At 38.2% G+C, this 26,935-nt stretch overlaps 1 protein-coding gene and 1 long non-coding RNA gene across 3 annotated transcripts in view; one reads left to right on the top strand and one right to left on the bottom strand.

Moving 5' to 3' along the window:
* Window positions 1–9,448, bottom strand: part of SMC2 (structural maintenance of chromosomes 2) — a 48,924-nt gene extending 39,476 nt beyond the window's left edge. The window contains exons 1-9 of one of the 2 annotated variants that reach the window (XM_074395112.1): window positions 9,379–9,448; window positions 7,880–8,150; window positions 7,116–7,265; window positions 5,167–5,289; window positions 4,073–4,111; window positions 3,548–3,658; window positions 3,316–3,360; window positions 572–805; window positions 194–343 (exon numbers count right to left, since the gene is read on the bottom strand). In XM_074395112.1, coding sequence (XP_074251213.1) covers window positions 194–343; window positions 572–805; window positions 3,316–3,360; window positions 3,548–3,658; window positions 4,073–4,111; window positions 5,167–5,289; window positions 7,116–7,265; window positions 7,880–8,047 — 1,020 coding nt within the window. In that variant the 5' untranslated portion in view covers window positions 8,048–8,150; window positions 9,379–9,448. Of the gene's footprint in view, window positions 1–193; window positions 344–571; window positions 806–3,315; window positions 3,361–3,547; window positions 3,659–4,072; window positions 4,112–5,166; window positions 5,290–7,115; window positions 7,266–7,879; window positions 8,151–8,967; window positions 9,314–9,378 lie in introns of those variants that run through there. The other variant, XM_003925267.3, reaches the window with a different exon arrangement.
* On the top strand, window positions 9,422–12,392 carry LOC104650926 (uncharacterized). Its single transcript, XR_744496.3, has 3 exons — window positions 9,422–10,025; window positions 10,159–10,252; window positions 10,982–12,392. It is a non-coding gene; the product is annotated as an uncharacterized LOC104650926 (long non-coding RNA).
* Window positions 12,393–26,935: the final 14,543 nt, after the last annotated feature.

Raw genomic sequence — 26,935 nt, 5'->3', positions numbered from 1 at the left:
CACTATATATGTTTTATTTATTTTTTTTATTATCATTTCCCCCAATGGAATGAAGACCCACAAGGCAAGGACTTTTGACCACTGACCAAGTTGTAACCCTAGCCCAGACAACTATACTTAGCTCCGAGTAGACACTCACTAAATATTCATGGAATAGATAAACGTACACTAGAGGCATATTAAGCTCACTGACCTCAACCATATTTTTTTCCAGCTCTTTGCGTTTGCTTTCTTCACATGCCAGATTTTTCTTCTTGAGATCAAATGCACTTTGAGATTTAGTATTAACTCGCTGAGCCTCCGCAAGAGCATCTTCTAAAGATCGAAGTATACCTCCTATTTCCTGTAATAAAATGCAGCCAAATCAATCACTTACGTAAAATTTGTTCATGTTGTCATTTTCTTGTATGTGTTCTGTATCAAATAAACACTTTTTTATAAGTTATTTCACTATCTTATAGCAAGATTAACAAATCAATACGGAAGACAATGCCCAGTGAATCCTAAATAGTTACTATAATTTAGTATTTTTTTCAGAGCATATTATCCATTCTAATACATATGTTCAGACCTTATCTTTTCTTTTTTCCAATTCTTCTATTTCATGATTAAGTACTTTTATTTTTTTATCATTCTCACACAATTCTTCTTGAAGCTTTATAACTTTATCTTGCATTTCTTTTAACTCCTCAGCTGAGCGTGCTTTGGTATCTTCAGCCAGTAAAAACTGATAAGCAATATATAAACGACTCAAATGTTCTATTTCTCTCATTACTTTCTGGTACTCCAAGTAGGAAGATCTTTCCTGAAAAGGAAGTCACGAAAAAAGAATAACTCAAAATTGTATTAAAAAAAAAAAAAAACCAAAACCAATTATGCAACATGTATCAAATTTCTCATTACATAACAGATTTCGTCCTGTATTAAACAAGTATAGCATTTTAAAATGGAGGAAACTTTACATAATATTAGAAGTCAGGATTTTTAGATAGCATTATACCATCTCTAGTGAATCTTACTTGGCTATTTCTTTTAACATGTAATTGGGCAGTTGAGCTTAACAAATATAGATATGCACATAAGGTTCATAAGCTAGTGTTAGTCAATTAAAGACAACTTACACACCCGCCAATGATACACTATTAAGTAAATTCTGTAGTATTACCAAAATGCGTACCCATTATTTTAAGTACTAACTACTATAAGCATTTGCTCACATTATTACTAAACTTGATTCCCATAAGGACCTATTGGGACCAGACAAAGTCGCAACTAAAATCCTTAATTTAGACATAAAAAACAAATTTAGAATGATTAAATGATCTGTCCATGTTGTTAGATTTAGGAAGAAATTGCGCCAAATCAAGTCTAGGACCTAAGTTTAAATTCCTGATGTAGTGTTTCTACTAAATCATGCATACAAAAAGAGTACTTTCAAGATTACACTTTTTTCTGTAAAATCTACACTACTATATGGATTCAAGACAGCTTTAAGTAGTACCAAATTTCAATAAGCATTTAATAAGTTCCTAAATGGGTATCTTTAAAAACAACATTGTTTGGATGGGCACAGTGGCTCACTCCTATAATCCCAGCACTTTGAGAGGCCAAGACGGGTGGATCACTTGAGCCCAGGAGTTCAAGACCAGTCTAAGCAACTAGGAGAAACCCATCTCTACAAAAAAATACATAAAATTAGCAGGCAGTGGTGGCATGCATCTGTAGTCCCAGCCACTCGGGAAGCTAAGGTGGGAGGATCCTTTGAGCCTGGGAGGTGGAGGCTGCAGTGAGCTGTGATCATGCCACTGAACTCCAGCCTGGGAAACAGAGTCAGACTTGTCTCAAGAAAAAAAAAAAAAATAGGTCAGGTGCGGTGGCTCAAGCCTGTAATCCCAGCACTTTGGGAGGCCGAGGCGGGTGGATCACGAGGTCAAGAGATCGAGACTATCCTGGTCAACATGGTGAAACCCCGTCTCTACTAAAAATGCAAAAAAAATTAGCTAGGCATGGTGGCGCGTGCCTGTAATCCCAGCTACTCAGGAGGCTGAGGCAGGAGAATTGCCTGAACCCAGGAGGCGGAGGTTGCGGTGAGCCGAGATCGCGCCATTGCACTCCAGCCTGGGTAACAAGAGCGAAACTCCGTCTCAAAAAAAAAATGTAGTTTATAAATGCATTCTTTCACAAAATAGTGCCATAGTTTTTGATGTTAGGAGCTGCAAATATTACAGAGAAAACTCAATTCTCTGTTTCTATACCTTTCACTTACAAAATACCTTGACAGCAATAATTATACTGACAGTCCCTCTTATCCTGGAAATTTCCACTCTATCAATGAGGGTTTCTAAGAGTGCCATTATCTTTAACAAATGTTGTTCCACACTTTTACACTGTTGGTGGGAGTGTAAATTAGTTCAACCATTGTGGAAGACAGTGTGGCGATTCCTCAATGACCTAAAAATAGAAACCCCACTTGACCCAGCAATCCCATTACTGGGTATATATCCAAAGGATTATAAATCATTCTACTATAAGGACACATGCACACGAATGTTCACTGCAGCACTGTTTACAATAGCAAAGACCTGGAACCAACCCAAATGCCCATCGATGATAGACTGGATAGGGAAAATGTGGTACATATACACCATGGAATATTACGCAGCCATCAAAAACCATGAGTCTGCATCCTTTGTAGGGACATGGATGAACCTGGAAACCATCATTCTCAGCAAACTGACACAAGAGCAGAAAATCAAACACCGCATGTTCTCACTCATAGGCGGGTGTTGAACAATGAGAACACATGGACACAGGGAGGGGAGCACTACACACTGGGGTCCGTTGGGGGGAAATGGAGGAGGAACGGTGGGGTGGGGGGGGTGGGAAGAGATAGCATGGGGAGAAATGACAGATACAGGTGAGGGGAAGGAAGGCAGCAAACCACACTGCCATGTGTGTACCTATGCAACAATCTTGCATGTTCTTCACATGTACCCCAAAACCTAAAATGCAATAAAAAAAAAAAAGAAAAAAAAAACAAATGTTGTTCCAGTCAATCCTAATTAATACTTCTATAAGTATTAAAATTTGGCATACCATTTTCTGAAACTATAAAAATTACTCTCCAGTATCTTATGACTTAGATAACTATGTATCTTCTGCAAGCAGAAGGCTGAGCCTATAGAATGCCAACTCTATTAACTCATTGCAGAAAAAAATCCCTGAGAAGCAGTATCACTATGTGGATGATTTTGGATACATCACTGACTTCTGAAAGACATTCTAATTGATTATCCTCACATATACAGAATATACCTCTTTTAATTTTTGAATGGTTGGAGTGATCTCTTCTTCAAGTATCTGGAAAATAAAAGAAAATTAGTATTTTCAGTATATAAAGTACCATTAATATTTATTTGGAAGAAAAGTAGCATGGATGACTATGGAAAATCGATTCAAGAAAAAAAAATTCTTCCCTCTTTACAGCAAAAACTCTTAACCAAAATTTACATTCTTCTCCAAAAATGTTTTCTATGAATTAAATTACCGTCTTAATTTCTTTCAGCTTTGCCTCCTTTTTTTCTATAGTTTTCTGTGCAGCTATTTTTTTGTATTCATACATCCTGGTTCCAGCTGCTTCTTCTATCATGGATAAAATCTGGAATGACAATTTTATTAATGTTGAGTATCCAAGACAAAGTGTCCCACTGGAATTTACATTAAGTATACCATTTTTGCCCTGACCTCACTAAATATCTTAGCAAAATTTGGCCCAAAGGAACCATAAAAATACAGTAATTTCACACAAATCTTATCCTGTAGGCTTTTTCTGTAGGAATAAATTCTGACAAACACCAGTTAAGCAAGACTCCTTTATACAATCAAAATCAATTTTAATATTTGGGTATAGTGCCAAATACTACACAAACATACAACTGTCTTTACTAATCATTCCTAAATAAACAATGTTTCCAAAAATTTTAATAGAAAAACTATTTTTAAATGGACTCTTCGGAAGATTAAAATAATATCTATATCCATTATTTTTAACGTCCATAAATAGTACTCTTACCTCTGGAGGTTTCATATTCAATACTTTAGTAATTCGGCCCTGAAAATAAAATGGCAAACTTACTCAGATAACAAATTACAGAAAATGTTTATCTGTACTGGCATTCATGTTTATCTAGACTGAAACTACTGTGTCTCAATATACCCGTCTTTGGGTGTCTTTCTTCTACAATTCTAGAATTTTGGAACTTTGCTATTCACTTTCTCACTCACCAGTGATACAAATTAGGCAACTTATGAAATGATACAAATGAAATAATCCATTAAATGATACAAAGTTAACAAGGACCATGCTTCTGAAACACTTAACATTAACAGGTAGAAATATTCAATTTTAAAACACATAAATATAAGAAGAAATTTTAGCATAATGGATAAACTTTTAAAATTTGTTTGAATGATAACCCTCCAGGATAATTTCACAAAACAGATAACATACTTCCAGGTTTCAAATAGAATAAAATTTTTCCTATCAATGCCAAAAACCCATTAAATTCATTCACTATCAAAACCAAGTAAAAAACCTGCACACTCAGGTCTCAGAGAATCGTATTACTAGAATGTAGATTCACTTAAAGTAAATTTTCAGCTCTGAAGCTCTGATGTAGTGGAAATATTTTTATTTTGGTCCCACTGACAAGCTCCCACTGACTTTACTGTAATTCTCTCAAAGGATAGCTGGATGAGTCAAATTAAATAATGTAAATGTAAGATAAAATCAAGCTTTACCTCTCATTTGTGTCTCTAAATAAGAAAATTATGCAAACTTTTATACTTGTAATATTAAGAGGCATTAATCCAATAATTTAAAAGGATATGATAATTTTTGTACAGTTAACATGTATTATTCTTTGAGTGACAAAATAAAAAGTCAAGGAAATCTAATTCTAAACATTCTAGAGAATTCAAAGGCCCATAATGTGGAATACATTAATGCAAGTAACTAAACCACATTTCTTAACAGATGGCCGGACACAGCACAATAGTAAATAGAAAATATAAAATCCAAAAATAAGGTCCTTCTATTGTAATTACTTTAAAGTAAAAAATGTCAAAACTATTATGAAAGAGATAGAAAGACCTCAGATAGAATACCTGCATGATGAGAAAGTGAGGGTTGTTAACATTAAGGCCAACAGAACAGAAGAGATCCTGTACTCTGGTGTTGTTGGCATTTACTCCATTGATTAAATATTTATTTCTACCACCAATAACCACCTAAAAAAGAAAGCAATATTTTAAATATTAGCGTACATGCACACCTTGGGCTGTGATAAATTACTAAGTATATTAGCCTACATTTAGTTGTTCTGTCCAACTAGCAGTAAACAAAACAATTCTGCATAGTCCAACAAGTATGACATGGCCCAAATCGCTGAGTCAGGACAACTAGTGTCTAATGCAAGTACTTCTGCTAACTAGTTATGTAATTACACACAAGCCTTTTACTCTGCCATGCACCGGACTCAGTCTCTCAGGTAACTTCTAGCTTTATGTTTCCAAGTATATGTAAAACATGCCTTCCTTTCCTAGTTACCTTGTTATTTTTCTATAGAGGATAACTTTCTCTACTTTATAATGGGAATAGAAGTCAGACAGAGTAGCCTGACATTAACTCATGACAAGATTCAAAAAGCTATTAATAAAGAGATGATTTGTGACTACTTAAAAGAAAGGGTAATCATGGAGCTTCAGTATGGTTTCATTAAGTCATGCCAGACACCATACTCTGCTATCACACTTAAACTGTCATTTATTGGGTATGACCATCTCATCTACCAGATTAAGGTCCTTAAAGACAAGCTCTGTTTCTCATTATTCTAACTGTGCATCCCAGTACATTCAAGAACACCCAATGTACATCAAGCAGTTAATTAACATTGAATAAATGTTAGTTCTTTTCCTGACAGGATATGTTGGTAGTTCATATATTAACATATGTGAAGAGACCTCTCTGACAAGAACTTTATGACAAAACTTTGGTGAAGATACAGGTTTATGGCCTGAATGAGGACAGGAACAATTAGGTGGATTAGTATGAGACGTAGTGACAATTCCTAGAGGGTAAATATTTGATGATTGCCTAATGGCATAGATCATTTCTGTCCCAACCTAGTCAACCTTTTTTTTTTTTTTTTTTTTTTAAACCAGAGGCGTTCAATAAAATAGAGGAGAAAATCTGTAAGTGACATAATGCAAAGATGGGCAGTATATGGGAGCTGACAACATTTAAAACCTTGACAAGCTGAAAACACTGCCTGACTATATTAATAACAGACCTAAAAAAATTTAGTGGTTTCAAGTAAATCTAATATGAATCCACAATGTATTATCAACACTCCAATGCTCTATGGGAAAAATAAAAATAGAATATCTAAAATGAAATAACTCTAACTAGACCAATTCCAATACACTCAATCTAAGGTGCCATTAAAAGAAATAGAAAGATAGGCAGATAAATGGAGGGCAGAGAAGTGAACTGGAGCATACTTGGTATAATTAGGCAAGTGAAAGAACTAGAAAAAGACCTGGCAAGATTTCACTTAGAACTGAAACTCGTATACTTGCAGATCACTTAAACACTGAAACAGGGAATAAGTTAGATTTGCTCTTGGTGCTCTCAAGAGGACAAGGATCAATGTATAAAGTTTTAAGACAGCAGACTATGACAAAATTTATAGGAATAACTTTCTAATAAGACCTATCCAAAAACAGAATGGGTTATCTCAGAAGACTTCAAGATCTCAGGTACGCAGGTGTTCAAGAACAGCCAGAGAAGATTCAAGTATGGTTTAAGATTTCAGCATAGTTGAGTGCTTATATTGGATGAATAACTTTTCAGCTCTCTTTCAATGCTCTTAGTGATAGAATGTTCATGATCAAAATTTTAATATAAGGAAAATATTCTTAAGGAATCCACTCAGAACTTAATGTACCAATTTTGCACATGAACTTCCTCTAGCACTTTATGCAAAGGCATGGGCCAAAAAACACATCAGACGTAAAACTTCTTAAGATACGCAAATGTTTAATCGGGCACTCACCTGCCTTGTTACTGTGATTTCATCATGAACCTCAAATCCTAAAGGACTTTGCTTTTTGTCAGAATTATCAAAAGTAATTGACACCGAGGCTTTGGTAATACCAGCCTGCCCATTTTTGTAAACTAAATCTTGTAAATTAGAAGCCCGAACCTAAAATAAAGAATGAAAAGTTTATCAATTACAAAATCCCCTATATACAAAGCAGCACTAAAAATGGATTCCTTGCTGTTGGAAAACCCACCAATATTGTGTCCATTAAGTAGACAAGGATAGGCAGCTGCACCCTCTGGCAGGAAAAACAAGAAAAAGAGGCAACAACCTGCAGTGGACATTTTTCTCTACAGAACCCTTTCAATTCTGAACTGTTTCCTATTCGTTTTTTGACAAAAAGTTACTCTGCAAGATATAAAGATAGTGCCCATGATTTTCATTACTCATCCAATCCATGAATAGGATTTGGAAAGGCATCATTACACAGGGGTGAAAATACTCTGGAACAAGACCACTTTAAAGTCAGAATGCCTGAGTTTTGAGACACTGTTACTTCTAAACATCTTAAAAGGATGAACCTTAGGCAACCTCTCTAAGTGTCTATTTTCTCATCTAAAGGAGTAATATGACTTTTCTTAAAAGGTTGCAGTGAGGTGTAATTTACAAAATGTATAAAAACACAAATGAAGAGAATGTTGGTAAATCTCCAAAGTTCAGTAAGGATTCTCCTTCCAAACTTAAAATTCACACAAATGAGAAAGTTTACACTTTACCTGAGACAGGTTGGAGATGCCCAGCAAAAAGCAGATGGAGTCCAATATATTGGATTTCCCACTACCATTTAAACCAGTGATAGCATTGAAGAGGGGGTCAAAACCATTGACTTCAGTCCTCTGAGCATAGGACTTGAATCCCTCTAGAACAATTGACTTAATATGCATTTTCGATACTGTCTTGCGTCAGAAAACCTCTGACAAGCATCAGACAGGCCACCAACCAGTTCCGTAAGAAACAGAAGTAACACCATCTAAGTGGAATGTAAACCTAGAAACATAATGAACACGAGAGGCAAAAACGGGAATAAGAGCGCGATAGAAATAAAACAGCCACTTGACAAACTATTTTTTTTTTGTTTTGTTTTGTTTTGTTTTTTGACAAACTATCTTGTCTGACGCAGACATCTTTCATTTACTGAAAAGTACGCCAGAGTTAGCCACTGTCTGGAAATCAAACCATTCAAATGGGAAGAGTTAACTATTTCTCCTGTTTTTCCAGGTTTGCCTTCTACTTTTACCATACTCTAGCTAGCAAAGACTACGGATTATTTCATATTCCATTCTCTTTGCCCACAACGAGCTTTTCTCTGACACTGGCACAGCTTACTCTCTACTGCACCCCCGTCTTTGCTCAAGTGTCACCTTACTGGAGTCGTCCCGGACACCCCTATGTCACCTCTCCACATTCCTTCACTGGGCTTTTTCCTTCATGGCACTTAAGGCTGATTATTAGACGGTCATTATCTGCCTATAAGTTCCTGTAGGATCTTCACCTGCGGCCATCATGGCATCCCCGAACCGTGCCTGACCGCGGGAGGAGGGGAAGGCGTTTCAGTATTTACTAGAGATGAGATGTATCTCATATTGTCCAACTTCTAGCTTTTACTCAGGCTGTGACCTAGCTTCTCCAAGCCTGTCGACACCTCTCTGCCCTACTCAAAGGCCAAACAGGAACTCGGCTTTACTCCTACGGTCACCTGGGCTCCCTCTCTGCCGCTAGTCCTCTTCCCCGCAGCCCCAGCCTCCCGCCTCCCGCCAGGAAGCCCAGCCGGGCTCAACGGGCCGCGCTCAGGCGGACGCCTCACCGCTGCCTCGGGCCAGGGTTTGACGCACTCCAAAAGCTCCTCCGCTTCACAAAGGAGGGGAGCAGGCCAATTCTCGAGCCGCGGCTGCTACGAAGCGAACTTTCCCATAGCGGCTGCAGTCCCCGCCACGCCACTCTCAACACCCGCGCCGGAACTATTTATTCCTTTGAATTTCGGCGCGAGCAAAGGACCCCACCCCCATGGCTTATTTCCTGTGCTGGTGCCTAGGAGCTGCCTGTCTTTAGGGTTCTATTTTTCTCCTGCACTCGAAGGATTAAAGCCGTAGGGCACTAGGCAAGAGAGCCTCGATAGTGGCAGCTCCGGGGACCCCGCGGCGCGGGCCTGGGCACTACAGGAGCAGGTGGTATATATTCACACCGGCGTCCGGCGCGCTATGGTCAGCCCCCACACCTCGGCCCGGGGTCCTCGCGCTCCGCCAGCCCCGCCCCTCCCGGGGCCCTCCGGTGGGCCCGTCGCGCCCTGCAGACTCCGCCTTCTCGAGGGCTCGGCGTTGTTCGCTGCGGCCAACTTCTTTTCCCTCAAAGGCAGAGTCAGGACGTGGAAAGGCTTCCTCTGAGTGTTCTCGTCGGTTCTGTTTCGGAAGCCTCAATCTCCTGGGGTTTACTCAGATTGCGGCAAAGTAAAAGCTGTACTTCGTTGGGGCCGGAGAGGAACCGGCCTTCGGAGGACTCTGGCTCGCTTCCGGGCTCCGCCCCGTGCTGGCGGCGGGCCTGGCGGAAGAGCCTTTGTATCCGGAGTGTCCCTGTCGGGAAGGGACAGTCGTCTACCGAGGGCCGTTCTGAGCCCGGAGGAGAAGTTGTGTGGTGCTAAATAGCTGTTCCCCTCCCTTACACTGGAAAGCGGCGTCATGATGAACCCACCTAACCTGTCGAGAACATTTCTGGAAACCTTTTTAAGAGACGTCACGTGTATTGATTTCTGAGTATTAGGCTCTGTTCCAAGGGCCTTTTAAAATCCTCCTCGCAACCCTATGAGATCGGAAATTGCCCTGGTTTGACAAATGAGTCCAAATAAAGGAAGGCTAAGCAGCCTGTCTGGTAAGCTGGGATTTGTTCCCAGGCGGTCTGGCTCCAGATGACATGTTTTTAAATGCCTATAGGCTTCATGCACAGAATCGAGTACTATTAATAACCGATCCTGTTAATTGGTACGTATCCTTCTTTCCTTTAGGGAGAAAAAAGGTGTCAGGATTACTCAGGATTCCAAGCACGTTGATACTAAAGAAGGAGGGCTTAACGCTGGAATGGGTATGGTGTTACCCTAGGTGAGGTAACAAAAAGATGGGCGGGTAACAGTGCTATTCTGGGTTGGCTTGATCCTTTAGGGCTTCCATAACAAAATGTCATAGACCGGGCAGCTTATGAACCGTAGAAATTTATTCTTCACATTTCTGGAGGCTGGAAAGTCCAAGAGCAAGGTGTGTCTAGGGAGGGGTGCTTTCTGTTTAGTGGATAGCACTTTCTGCCTCTGTCCTAACATGATGGACAGGGTAGAGGGGCTCCCTTGGGCCTGTTCTATAAGGACCTTAATCCTCTTCCTCACTTCCTAAGAGGCCATCTGCTAAAACCATCAGTTTGGGGGTTAGGATTTCAAAATGTGGATTTTGAGGGACACATCTAGACTACAGCATCTGGCATGTTTTTAAAGTTGCTTTCTTGGCCCTGGAATGGCAATGCCGTCATCTCAACTGGTATCACCCTACCAGGAATGTGCCTGTATTTTGAAAATATTTCTCTTTAAGGGAATAAAATAAGTTTTATGTGGTTTTTAAAGAAAGGATTCATTTATTTGATACGCTTACCCACTTCTGTGATGTCAACCATAGTCAATTTATGCTAACATGGATTAAGCAGGTATCTTTACCTTGATTCCTGCGTCCCCCTAGGTTCCACAGCTATTCACTTGTACTGATTCTGTTAACTCTTACACATTTACTTTCAGCTGTGTCTCCTTCATTTTATCATTTTGTGAGTAAAGGATTTTAATTTGCCAGCCAGGTGCGGTGGCTCAGTTCTGTAATCCCAGCACTTTGGAGGCCAAGGCCGGCAGATCACCTGAGATCTGGAGTTAGTTCGAGACCAGCTTAACCAAAGTGGAGAAACCCTGTCTCTACTAAAAATACAAAATTAGCTGGGCGTGGTGACACATGTCTGTAATCCCAGCTACTCGGAAGGCTGAGGCAGGAGAATCAGTTGAACCTGGGAGTCCGAAGTTGCAGTGAGCCAAGATCGCATCACGGCACTCCAGCCTGGGCAACAAGAAGGAAACTCCGTTTCAAAAAAAAAAAAAAAAAAAAAAAACTTTTAATTTTCCAACAAATCCTAATGTGGATTTTGTCAAGTTGTGAAATAAAGTGGTTTTTGGTATGAAAATATGTGTTAAGACAAACTGTTAGTCTGGGCACTTTAACAACTAGCTGTTACACTTATGTCAAATGGATGAAAATATATATACAAATGCACTTTTGCTGGGTAAGGACTTCGGGGTGGTTATAAGAATGTGCAGATCTACTCCCATTGAGACTCGATTAAAATGCAAAATGTTTATAAAGGCAGAGATCTCTATCAGTTTTAGACCTCCGTCAGTTAGGATTTGAGGAAATCACTGATGACTGAATTGCAACCCTGCCTCCTGAGATCACCACTGGTGAGTGGAAACGACTAAGGCACAAAGCCGTTAAAGCCCCCTGATCTGCAGATGTGAGGTAGAAAAAGAGAGTATAGGGTAGATGCAGTATAAATAAAACACTGTCTTGCTTCATCACTGTGGAGTGGATTACGAGGTCAAGAGATCGAGACCATCCTGGTCAACATGGTGAAACCCCGTCTCTACTAAAAATACAAAAAATTAGCCGGGCATGGTAGCGTGTGCCTGTAATCCCAGCTACTCAGGAGGCTGAGGCAGGAGAATTGCCTGAACCCAGGAGGCGGAGGTTGCGGTGAGCCGAGATCGCGGCATTGCACTCCAGTCTGGGTAACAAGAGCGAAACTCCGTCTCAAAAAAAAAAAAAAAAAAAAAAAAAGTGTCAACACTAGCAGGCAGTGTTTCAAGCAGAAATCTGGCAGCTAGGGAAGTTGAGTCCTTATATGGAAGGCATCTGTACTAGCAAGGACACACATATAGCCATAAAGCAGGACCTAGGAGAGAGATTTGGTCCTCTACTCTCCTAGGGAATCGGGAGGAACCTACTCTATCTTGGGTATACTTTTCTAATTTTAGAGTACTAAAGAAGCTCTTCTCACAGGGACCCAAGTGAATCCTTTCTCCTTGGGACAAAGGACAGAAGAAAAAAAAGAAAGGACTTATCACAGAAATAAGGAAGGTTCATTTTGTTGAGAGATTATTTTTAGGTTCAAGGGAATGAATTGATGACAGTAAGTTTATATTTTTACATTGTATTGACTAGCAGCACTTTTTTTTTTTTTTTTTTTTTTTTTTTTTAAGAGACAGAGTCTCAGTGTGTCTCAGCCTGGAGGGCAGTGGCCTAGCAGCACTTTTTAAAGACAGTCATGCACCACATAACATTTCAATGTCCAACTATGTTATGTGGCTGTGGTCCCCTAAGACTATAATGGAGCTGAAAAATCCCTATTGCTTAGTGATGTAAGCATATATGTTGTAACATCATAATGCAACATATTACCTTTTCTATGTTTAGATACGTTTAGTGATGTAAGCATATATGTTGTAACATCATAGTGCAACATATTACCTTTTCTATGTTTAGATACGTTTAGAAACACAAACACAACATTGTATTACAGTTACCTACAGTATTCAGTACAGTAATATGCTATAAAAGTTTGTAGTCTAGGATCATAAGGCTATGCTATCTGGGTTTGTGTAAGTATACTTTATGATGTTTGCACAACAATGAAATTGCCTAATGAGGCATTTCTCAGAATGTATCTCGTCGTTAGGCAACGCATGGCTGTATTTTATTTCTAACGCCATATTATTTGAACTGTGGTTCACCAAATATAACCTGTTTGACAAACCTGGGAAGAAACACAGCTAAGTGTAATTTTAAATAAGGAGAAGAAAAGGAGGTTATTCATTCACTAGTAGGATCTGGTTGGACTCATTCATTTTAATTTCAATGACAATATTATTTTCAAAACTACATGTTCTGTTATTTGTGAAATCTGCCTATTCTTTCATTATGATTTCTATTACTTTTCCCTTTTAATTAAGTTATATTTCTTTATTTTATCTTTTCTGGTAGTTCTGTTATTTTTAGCTTTTGAGTTTCTAACTCTTGTTTACAACCTCCACTGACTCATTCAGTGATTTATTTCCTCACATGGTGCTCTTCTTCAGTGGGGTTGTTTTGTTTATGGGACTCTCTTATGCCCTTAGTTGCAAGAGTCCCTTTAGAGCAATTATGCATTTGCTTCTGCCAGCATACTGTAGCTTTTAAAGATCCTGAAGCATTTTCAAATGATAATTTCTCTGTGGCTCCTGAATTATGCAAATATTGTAAATTTAGATCTGTTGCAGGGCTGCAGTTTTGGTTTATCATAAGTACCTTATGTTTTTTTGTCCCCATCCAAAGCTCCAAAGAACAAATTTGTGATTGCTTCCCCAGACTAGTAGATTGCCTTTTTCCAGTTCCAGTGACTGGCAATTCCTAAGGCTCCAGGTGTTACCTAGAGACTTGGTTCCAGCCCACCTGCCTTATCAAAGCTCAGCCTTGTGATTGGACATTAAAACACAACTACTGGCTCCTGAGGCATATAGCCAAGTGTAAAATTTTGGAGGGCTACCACAGTATCAGTTCTGCTTTCTGCTCTTCAATTTTTAAAATTTATTTTGGACACTGAGAATTTTGTTTTTTGTTTTTAAGATTGTATATGGTTTCTGTAACAATAATTATATTTTATCCGTCATTTCTGTAAGTTTATAAAGGAAAACTCAGTCGACCATGTTGGAGGAGGTCTTCTCTTTTACTTCTCATAAACAACATCAGTGATCTTTGATTTGCTCCTCCTGAGCCGTGTTCCCAGAGCTCACATTCTATATTCAAAGTCACTTTTCCTAAAAACCAGTAATCACTTCTCTAAAGAAGTCTGGTACTAGCTCTTAAGAAAGTATTTTCATTTACTACTCATAAAATAAGTTGTGTTCCTACTTGTTTCATATTTGTTTATTTCTGTTTTTCCAACTGTTGGCTTTTATCACTTGCATGCTGGTTTATAGCCAGAGCTGCTTATCTCCCCTCTCTTCTGCTTTGTCATCATATCCCTTCTTATTTTTTTTTTCTTTTTCCTACATAAGCAAGGATTTCAGAAATCAAATCATACCCCTTCTTTTATGGGGATAATTATTTGCTTCTCTTCCTCAATTCTTCTCTTCCTCTTATTCTCATTTCATAGTTCTCCTTGTCATGGTGGTCTCATGTTAGTTTTTATTTCAAATTCACACACATCTCCCTGATCCTCCTTCAACTGGTTCCTTTTTATTACCAAACTCAATTCTTACTAGAGGCAAAGCGACTCTTCACTTTAAGATTTTTTGTTTTACAAGATCTGCTTCTGCAGTTAACATCTCCTCTACTTCTTACACCACTCTGCAGTCCTCTACGATCAACAAATATATTCTAACTCAATTTCCTACTTCAACAAGACTCTGCTTAAAGTTTTACAAAACATATATGTTTCTATATAGAAATGATACCTCTTCCCTCTCTATAAACCTTTGGTGAAAATGAGACACAAAGTTAATTCTGACTTCTTTAAGTGGCATGGCTGATCTTTCATTGTCTGTCCCCAACCTACTTTCTCAAATTCATCTGCTGCTTTCTTCCTTAGAAGAAAGATTAGATTAGATTAAGGTAATAAGGCAAAAATTAGATTAGATTAAGGTAGGATTAGATTAGATTAAGGTAATCCTTAGATTATCATGTCTTTTTTTTTTTTAAACTGTTGTAAACTTATCAACCAATCAATAACAAAGAAAGTGCTCACTGACTTTGTTGGTGGATCGATGAATCAATGGATTCAATAGGCATTTATAGAATAGCTGCATTGTGCCAAGAATTGTATTATGCCCTGGGATACAAAGATGAATAAGATGTGTGTGTACCTGTCTCTAAGGAATCCATAGTTGAATGGAGAAGACTTGTGTAAAGATATTAACCAGGAGAAATGAAGAGTGAAAGGCAATCATCTAAATAGAGTAGATTGCACAGGCAATGGCACAGAAGATAAACATAATGTATGAATCAAGAAATAGCAAGATTTAATGTAAGAGATCCACAGAAGGCAGGTTATAGAGCGTTTTATGCACCATCTTAACTTTAACTTTGCATCATTCCTGAAGCATTCGTGTTCTCCCTTTGCACATACCCAACTTGAAATGTCCTTCAGCTTTTCACTTCTCCCCCTTGTGTATTTCTACATGTTTTTCCATCCCAAATCTGATCCCTTTCTGGAGTTACTTACAACATTGTCTGTAATCTCTTAACCCTTTAGCTACACTTTTTTTCTGACCTCTATTCTCATTGTGATATACCTTCATGATACATCTTAGTGCCTGTCACATAGTGCATTCTTAATAAATATTGGTTGAATATGAACAAGTTCAAGGGGTTCACTTGCCGCTCCCTCGTTAAGGTAAAAGAAGATAATAATTTAAAAAATACTTGAAAATATACAATATATTTCACGAAATAGTATTTTAAGTTTCAGTGAGATCATTGTAGTGATCATTTCTCAGTGATCTAATATTGAAAACTTAAAAAATAACCTATTAACAACATGTTCTATTTGTGTAATATCATCAGTGACCACTGTGATAATAAGGTGAGGAATGCAACATGAAATGTTTATTGCAGCTGTATGCTTCAGAGGGCTCCCGGCACCATATTCTTTTCCTCTGGTTTCGCTTTTTTTTTTTTTTTTTTTTTTTTTTGCCTACAAGTAAAAACATGCTTCTATGCTTTATGAACAGCTGCAGTTTCAGGTTGAAAGAATCTGATTCAGATACTACTTTCTTTGTTGCTGTCGAGATATAATTACCAACCCTCCTTTGTATTATCTTATTAATTACACAGAATCCTGTTATATATATTTATCTATATGTTTGTCTCCCACTGTGAACACCTTGATGTCAGTGGACTTGCCTTGTAACTGTCTGTAAACCCAGCATCCAGTCTAAATCTGGACACAGCTGTGCTCCGTAAGTGGTAAATGAAGGGATGAGCAACTACATGAACATACAAAGATTATAAAGATGGTCGTTCTCTCCAAATCAGAAACTGTTTTCCAGATTTTTCAGATGAAAGTTTGTTGCTGTTGTTTTGTTATTTTTACCCATAATTAAAACCCTAGGTAATTACCTGCATACTCCATCAAACATTAGTGTGCATAGAAACTCAGGAATTACTTGATCACTATCTCTTTCCTTTCCCGTGCTGGTTTTATCTCAAAACATTGACTTCCACTCCCACCTGTCTCATTATAGGTAGGTGGGAAATAGGGAAGAATTCATAGACTTCTGTGCATTCTATTTTGGTCTCCCCACTCCCTATAGCCCATTCTCCCCAAACTCCATCTCCACCCGTAAGAGTGTAGTTTTGTGCTTTGATTCCTGAGGGTCTTCAGGCCATGATGATAATGTATGGCATCTATACATTTCTGATAATTTAGAGGATATGTTTTTAAATAACAGTATTTTTAGGAAATTCACAGTGGAGTTCAGGTGAAACCAGCAACCCAAATCGAGTTCTCTTTATGTCCCTTGTTAATAGATGATGAAGATCATGTCTCTATGTCTTTTCTGCCATTGGCAGGTATCCTCTCCCAGTCTATGGGCAACTTGTTTGGAAACGAACAAACACTCATGCAATTTCGCAAGGACAAGTAATAACGAAAGGCATGGAATGGTCTAGGTACATATGTATTAAAAACATCTTTCTGTCCTTATGCTAAGAAAAGAAAGATGTTTTTAAAATAAACCTAACTGCCTACATTAATGTCAATATGTTAAAATATAAAGCAAAGTAGTTCATTTCTTTGCTGCTACATGTCTAAAATATTTCTGTTGTAACAGGGAACCATTGTTCTATATTTGTGTAAATGAGTATCCATTCAGAGGACTTTACAAAAACAAAAGATTTTGTGGCTGAAAGTGTAATCCTTCACATTTTAAGAGAAGGAAAAATGCTTGAAATTTTAAAACAACAGTTTTTCCCACTGTTGCCTTTCAAGGATTTAAATAATCTTTTATTTCCGACTTGGCATGAATTGTTTATAGTGATTATTAGAAAGTAATTTTATTGCTTAAAATATTGATTTATACTTGTGTGATACTTAGGTCCAAACACATTCCCTAAGTTACTTCATGTAATATATGTAATTTCCTTTTCATAGACAAAAAAAGCTGGATCTTGGAACTAGGCTTTGATCAAGGAGCATAGCTGAAAGTCCATCCATTCATTCAACAAACAATTGAATGCTTACAATATCAGTAAAAACTACCACAAAAATTTCTACTGTATGGAGCTTATGTTGTAGTGTATATCAAGTCTTATTTTATTGATTATAAAGCATAACTTTCTGTAATAATTTTACGCTACCTTAGGAGTACTTATCAGTCTTAATGCCTCAAGTAATTGTCCTTTTCATGTGACTACTGAAGCCCTCCAATATGTGAAACCTCAGACGACCCATTTTACCAGATGCTTGGACATTCCCCATCAAGTTTGGATTTATAGTGTTTACTCAGATTTAGGTCAAGAACATAAAATCTGAACCACTTTAGGCACTGCGCATAAGGAGTCAATTCCTAGTGAAAAAGCAATGTCTCTTAGGAATGATTGCTATAGCAAGCTAAAAGGTAGATTTATACATGTTTATAAAAAGCAGACTAGATTTAGCAGAGGTGTCAGTGATGAACAGGAGCAATAGGAGGAAATGTTCTTAATAGAGCTGTTTGGTGGCATCTTCTTTGTATACAAAGAAGCCTTGCCAGCAATTCTACTTGGATGACTAATTTGGAGTAATTTTTATTTTGTGTATTCTTGTTAGTTAATAGGATCTAGGATATAATAACCTGGTGAGAATTTCTCTGTGAAAGGCTATCAAATTTGTCTTATTCATGAAACTCATAAATAAGCTATAATTCAGCATTTTATAACTAGGAAAAATAAAACTGGGGTCCTGTTGTTTAAGAGACTAGGCCAATTTAACAGAACACTGGGGGATTTATAGTAGATTTATGATGAAGAGACACTCTAACCGGAAGCTTAATTGTGATTTAAATTGCAGGTCACGCTGTGCAATGTGTTTTCTTTTTAGGGAGAAATCTTTAGGGAGATAGAGAACGCTTGTTCAAAGAGGAAACAGAACAAATGAGAAAACAGATTGCATCTTCTGTTTTTCTTTTAAAATTTCAAGCTGTGTTAAGTCAAACTGCCCCTGAGTTCCTGATGATGGCTGTGGTGAAACTGCCTTGTTTTACCTTCTTGCCTTCTTTTCCAGAGCAGTTATTTTACCTGAAAATAACAAAAAAGCTATGGGCAGCATATCAGCCAGCAAAGTAATATGGAAACCAGAGATAAAGTGCACTCAACCTTTCCAGAATTGTGACATCCTGTAATTTTAGGCTGAGTTATATAAAATTGGTAAGTAATATGGATGAAAGGACCCTTGAAAAAATTATTGCAAATGGGAATATTGAGGCTTCTAGTGATTTTCTTAAAGTTTTTATCTCGTGTAACTTAAGGTCTCATGGGGAAATGAAATTTGTCTACAAATAATTTTAATCGAAAGTATAAAAAAATGGCTTCCCTGAAAAACGAAACTTAGATAACAAAAGGTTGATTCTGTAGGGAGGATTTGTATTGGGAAAAGGACAGTTAGACCTCACAGCCCAGATACCTACTCTCTAACATTTCCCTACCTCTTGGCAAAATCTTTCAATAACTAACAGCAGGACCACCACACAGACTTAAGCCATGGATGTGTCAGAGGCATTTGAACCAGAGCATCTCCATGTTGAACAGGGGCTGGGTAAAGTGAGGCTGAGACCCACCGAGCTGCATTCCCAGGAGGTTAGGCATTCTTAGTTACAGGATGAGATAGGAGGTTGGCACAAGATGCAAGTCACAAAGACCTTGCTGATAAAATAATGTGGTACAGAAGCCGGTCAAAACCCACCAAACTCAAGATGGGGATTGTCCTCACTGCTCATTATGTGCTGATTACAATTCATTCTAAAAGACACTCCTACCAGTACCATGACAGTTTACAAATGTCATAACAATGTTAGGAAGTTATCCTCTATGGTCTAAAAAGGGGAGGAACTCACAGTTCTAGGAATTGCCCATCTCTTTCCTGGAAAGCTCATGAATAATCCACCCCTTGTTTAGCATATAATCAAGAAATAACTATAAGTGTAATAAGTCAAGCAGCCCATGCCACTGCTCTGTTTATGGAGGAGCCATTTTTTTATTCCTTTACTTTCCTAATAAACTTAGTTTCACTCTATGGACTCACCCTGAATTATTTCTTGCATGAGGTCCAGGTACCCTCTTTTAAAGTCTCCATCAGGACCTCTTTCTGGTAACATCTTCTTGGTGACCACGAAGATATTAAACTAAAGAGACTCCCTATCCAAAGGAAATAGAATAGAGTACCAATTGGATAACTTTGGGCAAATGGTAGAACATTTTACCTGAGTAAAGGATGGGATTGGGCTAAAGGCCCAACTTAGGAGAGTTAGAGTCTCTCCAATAACAGAGAGCTTAAAGGTCCTTCTTAAAAAAAGGCAAGGCCGTTTGATGGAACTTAGGTTCAAGACCCAAATTAGGAAGGTTAGAGTCCTTCCTAACAATAGGGGGTTTAGAATCTCCTTTCAATAAGTTCTTCTTGGTTAAAAATGGATGTGACTTTATGGGATATTATCCATTATTCTCTTTGGATTAATCTGCCTCGCACTCTTTGCTGATGTCTCTGGGTGACAGGATTAGGTGTGTTTAGGATCATTGGATGTGTGGGGATCATTTTTTCCCTAAAGGGGAAAAGTTCAGAGCTGATGAGACTGCTGGAAAAGATCCCTTCACCACTGACAAGTGGCCACGTGAACTTGAGATGCAGTGTCGCTGCAATGGGTAGGTCTTTCTCTGGCCTCCCTGAGCTCCTTGTTTTCCCTACCCTGCTGTAGGCAAGACTTTTCTCCCTTTCTCTCCTTTCTCTTTTCTATCTTTTCTGTTACTTAGGGCAACCTTCTGCTCTTTCAGTTTGCCCAAAGAACACATGCTGAAACTCCTGGTTGGAAGATCATTCCACACTACTTTGAGTGGATCAAAGATGACAAGGCCCAACCGGGGGCATGTGTGAGCCTTGCCGGTTTGATATTGGGTGCTAAGCAGAGTGGCTAATGTCTCTGTTTTGTCACCTGTATTTTGCTTTGGCTGGTTTGGAAAATGTTAATCTGGTTACCCCATGCATTCCGTTGGGTGACATCTTGCAAAACTGAGAGGATTTTGCCTATGGTTTCATGAAATGGAAAAAGGCGATTTTTCCTTTGTGTTGCGGTTTGGTCCCTAGGGCTATGGTGCTGCAAGCCAGGTCACTAGGGCTGCTCAGGGAAAGGGAATCCAGAAGCTTGGCATGGCAGCAAAAGGGTAAGAATTTCTTCCATTCAGATTTCTGGCCTCTCTGTGCAAACAAGCTATAGGAACAGTAAACATCACTATTTTTTTTTCCTGTGTAAAGTTTTGATTAATGGGAATAAGAATTTTCCCATTAATCTAGTCTTAAGCTGTAGCAAATTTAGTGTACTCTGTACTACAAAGTTGTCTTTCCATATCACTGTGTCAGAAGGAGGGGTACCTTAGGATAGAACACAGGCTTAAACCCCCATGTGACGGTTAATACTGAGTGTCAAATTGATGGATTGAAAGATGAAAAGTATTATTTCCGGGCGTGTCTGTGAGGGTGCTGCCAAAGGAGACTAACATTTGAGTTGATGGCCTGGGAGAGGCAGACTCACCCTCAATCTGGACAGTCACCATCTAGTCAGCTGCCAGTGTGTCTAGGATAAAAGCAGGCAGAGGAATGTGGAAAGACTAAACTAGCTGAGTCTTCTGGCCTCCATGTTTCTCCCATGCTGGATGCTTCCAGGCCTTGAACATCAGACTCCAAGTTCTTTAGCTTTTGGACTCTTGGCCTTACACCAGTGATTTGCCAGGGGCTCTCAGGTCTTCAGCCACAGACTGAAAGCTGCACTATTGGCTCCACTACTTTTCAAGTTTTGGGACTGGGACTGGCTTCCTGGCCCATCAGCTTGCAGATGGCCTATTGTGGGACTTCACCTTGTGATCCTGTGAGACAATTCTCCTAATAAATTCCCCTTCATATATTCATCTATCCTATTAGTTCTGTCCCTTTAGAGAACCCTGACTAATACACCCTAATACACCTAATAACCCTGAGTAAGACTGTTGTTCAAGACAACCCATCAAACCAGTCACTTACACACTTTGCTTCAGGTCCCTGAAAAAAAAAAAAAGAAAACAAAACAAAAACAAAACTAGATGAAGTATCTCTCTTGTCGTGTTTTATGTTCTTGGGAGCTTGACCTTATAACCATGTGGCAGTACTTCCTGTTTGTCTTTGTCATCCAGAGGACAGGAATTTTGGAGTTCATGTCATAGTTGGCCCTAAAAATTATCTTGAGCAGTTAAAAGCCTCTGCAAGCTCAAAATGACTGCTCCAGACTCCTGGGATGAGCAATGGAGACTGCCCAGTGCTGAAGAACAATTTCTGACTTCCTTTCTTGAAGTTTCCTACTTATGAGTACCTGGGAGGTTACCTTTGGTAAAGTTCAAAAGCTAGAAGTATTTGCTGTTTAGCCTGGGTAGAATCTGGTAATGAGATATAAAAGGTTTTTTTGGTTTGTTTTGTTTTTAAAGAGTGCTATGGTTAAAAGTTGGCTTAATTAAAAGTAGATATTCAAGTTCTAACAGGCTCGGACTCCATGGGAAAAACAGGAGGCACTGCAGATCCTACTTGAGGAAAAACCTCTGTTTTCTTCACGAAAACCCAAAATTGAAATCAGATAGATCCCCCTCAAAATCTAAGACTCTCTTCTGTTTTGCATTGTGTTGTCTGACATTTTTGACTTTTGGGAGCATCAGAACTTACTTTGCATTATAAGAGAGCTTTGGTGTGTAATAACTAGGTAGGAAATATACTTTTGAGGATGACTAATAGAGATAGTTGGCTCTTTGCAAGTTTGGGTTAGAGAATCATGCACTCAGCCACCTAGAAGGTATGAAAATGTCCCCATTCCCAATTGAGAAATTAGACTTCCATGGGGGAGGGGTTGATTCCCTCTTTTTAAAAATTTAACTTTATTTTAAATTTTGGGATACATGTATAGGTTTGTTACATAGGTAAACATGTGCTATGGTGGTTTGCTGTACCTATGAACCCAATACCTAGGTATTAAGCCCCACATGCATTAGCTATTTATCCTGATGCTTTCCCTAACAGGCTCCAGTGTGTTGTTCCCTTCCTTGTGTCCATGTGTTCTCATTGTTCAGTTTCCACTTATAAGTGAGAACATGTGGTGTTTGGTTTTCTGTTCCTGTGTTAGTTTGCTGAGGATAATGGCTTCCAGTTTCATCCATGTCCCTGAAAATGACATTATCTCATTCCTGATTCCCTCTTTTTTTGGAGATCTAGGATCTAATATAAAAATGAGACCCTTGATTTTGGGCATCTGTTTTGGCTTCCAGCTGTGCCTGCTTATTAGGTCCTGGAAACTGCATGCTTTCCCAGTCCTATTTCTCCAAGTGCTCCACCTTATAGCCAGCAATCCAATTAAGAAACTTGCAAATGGAAAATCTTACAAGTACTGGATTTTCTGTCTGTCTACATATTTATATGTGGGGTGTGTGTGTGTGTGTGTGTGTGTGTGTGTATGTGTGTGTTCGTGTGTGATGTTTATATAAGAGTTCTGATTAATTGGCTTAAAAATAATAGGCAATTATATCAACTGTTGTCAGAAAAATAAAAACGAATACCTTTTAGTTTATGTGACTTTAGTAATCTTTAGGAATTAAACATAGTTTTAGATTATTGATAAAACAAAGACATTTGGTCTAAATTATCCAGGTCAGATTTAGGTTTGCCAGGTAATTAGATGTCATAAATTGCTACTTTAACTTGATAATTGTTCGGCTTACTGGCTTTGGAGCCATTAGATTCTAGGTAAGTCTCGGGAATATGTGGAATTATCCATGGCCCCTGGCTATACTGAAAAGAGTCAGACCTTATCTGCACTTCTGACTAGTGTCTTAGGCTTCACACCTGATACATAATTAAAATCCTTACTTACCAGGTTTTTCACCAAAAATAAAAGTTACTCAGTTAACACTGTAACATGTAATTGAGTCTACTGAATAAACAGTTTTGCATAAAAGGTGTGTAAAGACAGTGACATGTGTTTTTGGTAAAAGTTTATAAGAAGGCATGGGAATGTGGGTTTTTTGGCCTACTTTAGAGGGTTAAAGGATTTTTTTCCAGTTAGATAGGAAAAAGCTGAAGGTTTGAACAAGTTGTGGAAAGTATGTAAACAACCTTATAAATGAAATTCTGTGTGTGAACATATTCGCTAAAGTTAACTGCGGTATTATTCATTTTTTTTTCATAAATTGATCATTGGAATAAAAGCACAACAGAGTTTACTCTTAGAGCACCGATCTAGTCTTTAATAAAAAAATTGTAAAGGGTTATAAAAGGTTTATGAGAATCTTACTTTATGATCTAACTGATTAAGATTGGATAGATTTGTCTTAAGAATTGAGTTTGGCATCAATATTACACTAATGCAAAGGTGAAATTTGGCTTTCTCTATTGAACAAGATTTTTATGTTATATTAAAAAATGTTAAAACATTTTTGTTTGCCTTTTAAATAAACTGTAGGAAAAAGAAGGGAAAGGAAAGAGTCAGATTGTTTAGAAAGCTGTCTTTCCTCTATTAAGGAGTAAAAGATTTATTTGTATAAATATGTTCTATGTATTCCAAAATATGTTCTATGTGTTCAAAAATTATGGGAAACTCCTATAATTCTGATATAATTTAGTGCATACTATTGCTAGTTATAATTGTTATGTAAATTTGTTGTATGCCACAGAAGTAACCAAAATTTTCTTGTCAATTGTGCCTTTAAGAGTGGCTGTCCTAAGACTTTTGTCATCCACAGACAATTGTTGTCTTATTTTGATCCTCTTCAAAAGGTGGTTTATAATCAGCTCTAAGATTTTGACAAGTGCTCTTGAATACAGGTTTCTGATAACTTTGGAGATTGTGATATTAGAATAGAGGAAAAACTTCCAGAACTCACATGGAGGGCTGAAATGTTCATGAATATCGAGCAGAACAGGAGTTAATTGCATGGACTGAACTAATAGAAAACTAAGGTAATCTTTTTTGGCTTTTTGCCAAAATGTTTTGGCTTAAAACATTGCTGATACTTTGTTTTTTTGGCTTTTTGCTTAAAACATTGCTGATACTTTGTTTTGTCCCTAAGAGCCAAGAAATCTTTTCTTTTGAGCTATTTACAGCTTTTAACAATTGAGTAAAGTATTGATATGGTTTGGTTGTATCCCCACTCAAATCTCATCTTCAATTATAGCTCCCATTGTCTTGATGTATCATGGGAGGGACATGTTGGGAGGTGATTAAATCATGGAGATGGGGTTTTTTCCCTTTCTATCCTTGTGATAGTGAGTAAGTCTTATGAGATCTGATGGTTTTATAAAGAGCAGTTCTCCTGTTGCCTGCCACCATGTAAGACACACCTTTGCTCCTCCTTCACCTTCTGCCATGATAGTGAGGCCTCTCTAGCCATGTGGGAAGGGGACTGTGAGTCCATTGAACTTCTTTTTCTTTATAAATTACCCATTATCAGGTATTTCTTCATAGCATTGTGAAAATGGACTATTACAAGTATACTCCTGTGAACAAAATTTGGAGCATATTTGTTTCTTGCTACCTGATTTCTCCAGAATTTGGAAACTATTTGTGAGTATTCTTCACTTATGATAAAATATTTGCATATGCAATAAGAATCTGTTTTCTTTTGTAACAGGACACAGTTGGAGAAACTGAATTTCACTATGGCTTTGACTAGAATGGCATGGTTTCCTTTAAGAAATCAAACTTGTAGAGCCAGTAAAACCCCCTTGGGAAAACTGGCCTCATAGCTTGTCTACACTGTCTCTGTACACGGTTCTCAACCTGTGGTATGTAAAGAATGTAATATTCTGACAGACCTAGGAGCCCCAAGTTATCTTGGGACTTCAAGAGGAGCCAACTCACATAGGTATTTGACAGTAAAAAACCATGTCTGGGCTCAGCTTTACAAAAAGTCTTATTTTAGATTCTTCCTATGGAAAAAGTTGTATTAAAACCAATGTAAAAAGCCTACGTAAAAAAATAATCATTCTTGCTCTACTTTACAATAATCAGAGCAAGTATAATAAAGCAAGTTGGTCTTACTATGATTTGTCTTTAGGAAAAATGGGAGCCTGGAGAGAGAAAAAATATGCTTCTAAAACTATGGTATACCCTATTAGATTCTAGTCTCATCAGTTGTTTTTTAGGTTTTTTTTTTTTTTTTTTTTTCAATTTTGACTTACCCTACTTATTCCTGTGAATCAATCAGTGGTCTCTGGCTGCAGCACAGATGAAACAAGAGGCATGGGTAATGTAAAAATCCAGATTAGTATTCTAATTCTGGGTGCATTTTGGAATCAGCTAGCAACCCATATCAGCTCAGTTCCAACAGTGGCCCAGTTACTTTATTGGGGATAATTTTCATTATTTTGCTTTACTATTGTGGAATTTATCACTGTTTTACTTTTTTTTTTCTTTTTTCTTTTGAGATGGAGTCTTGTTCTGTTGCCAGGCTGGAGTGCAGTGGCACAATATTGGCTTACTGCAACCTCTGCCTCCTGGGTTCAAGCGATTCTTCCGCCTCAGCCTCCTGAGTAGCTGGGACCACAGGCATGTGCCACCATGCCCGGCTATTTTTTTTTGTTTTTACAAAATACAAAAAATTTCACCATGTTGGCCAGGATGGTCTCAATCTCTTGACCTCGTGATCCACCCACCTTGGCCTCCCAATACTGTTGTACTCTTTACATAGGAATGCAGGATAAGCTTACTGAATGTTTTCTTGATTGAATACTTATTCATCTTTCAAATACCACATTTTGCTGGAACTCAGAGTTATGAGAGGGCCCTCACCATACCTATGCTTTCTGACTGAGTTCCTCTCTACCCTGAATACAAGAGATCCTAATAGTTAGGCAGGCGTATCATCACCCCTCTTTAGCCTGAAGAAGTTACAGAGGATGGATATTTGTCCCTCTACAACCCTTAAGATTAAGGGTTCCCTTGTAAAAGGGAGAGGGGAAATATGTCAGAGATGTTTGAACCAGAGCAACTTTATCCTGAATAAGGCTGGGTAAAGTGAGGCTGAGACCTACTGGGCTGCATTCCCAGGAGGTTAGGCATTCTTAGTTACAGGATGAAATAGGAGGTTGGCACAAGATACAGGTCATAAAGACCTTGCTGATAAAAAGATGTGGTATATAAGCTGGCCAAAACTCTCTAAAATCAAGATGTGATGAAAGTAACCTCTGGTAGTCCTCACTCCTCATTATATGCTAATTATAATTCATTAGCATGGTAAAAGACACTACCACCAGCACTATGACAGCTTACAAATGCCATGGCAAGGTCAGGAAGTTACCCTATATAGTCTTAAAAGTGGGAGAACTCTCAGTTCCAGGAATTGCCCACTCCTTTCCAGGGAAACTCATGAATATTCTACCCCTAGTTTAGCATATAATCAAAAAATAACTATAAGTATAATCAGTTGAGCAGCCCGTGCCACTGCTCTGCCTATGGAGTAGCCATTCTTTTA

The sequence above is a fragment of the Saimiri boliviensis genome, chromosome 2, assembly GCF_048565385.1.
Source record: "Saimiri boliviensis isolate mSaiBol1 chromosome 2, mSaiBol1.pri, whole genome shotgun sequence".
NCBI lineage: Eukaryota > Metazoa > Chordata > Mammalia > Primates > Cebidae > Saimiri > Saimiri boliviensis.
This window is presented reverse-complemented; position numbering and strand designations above follow the sequence as displayed.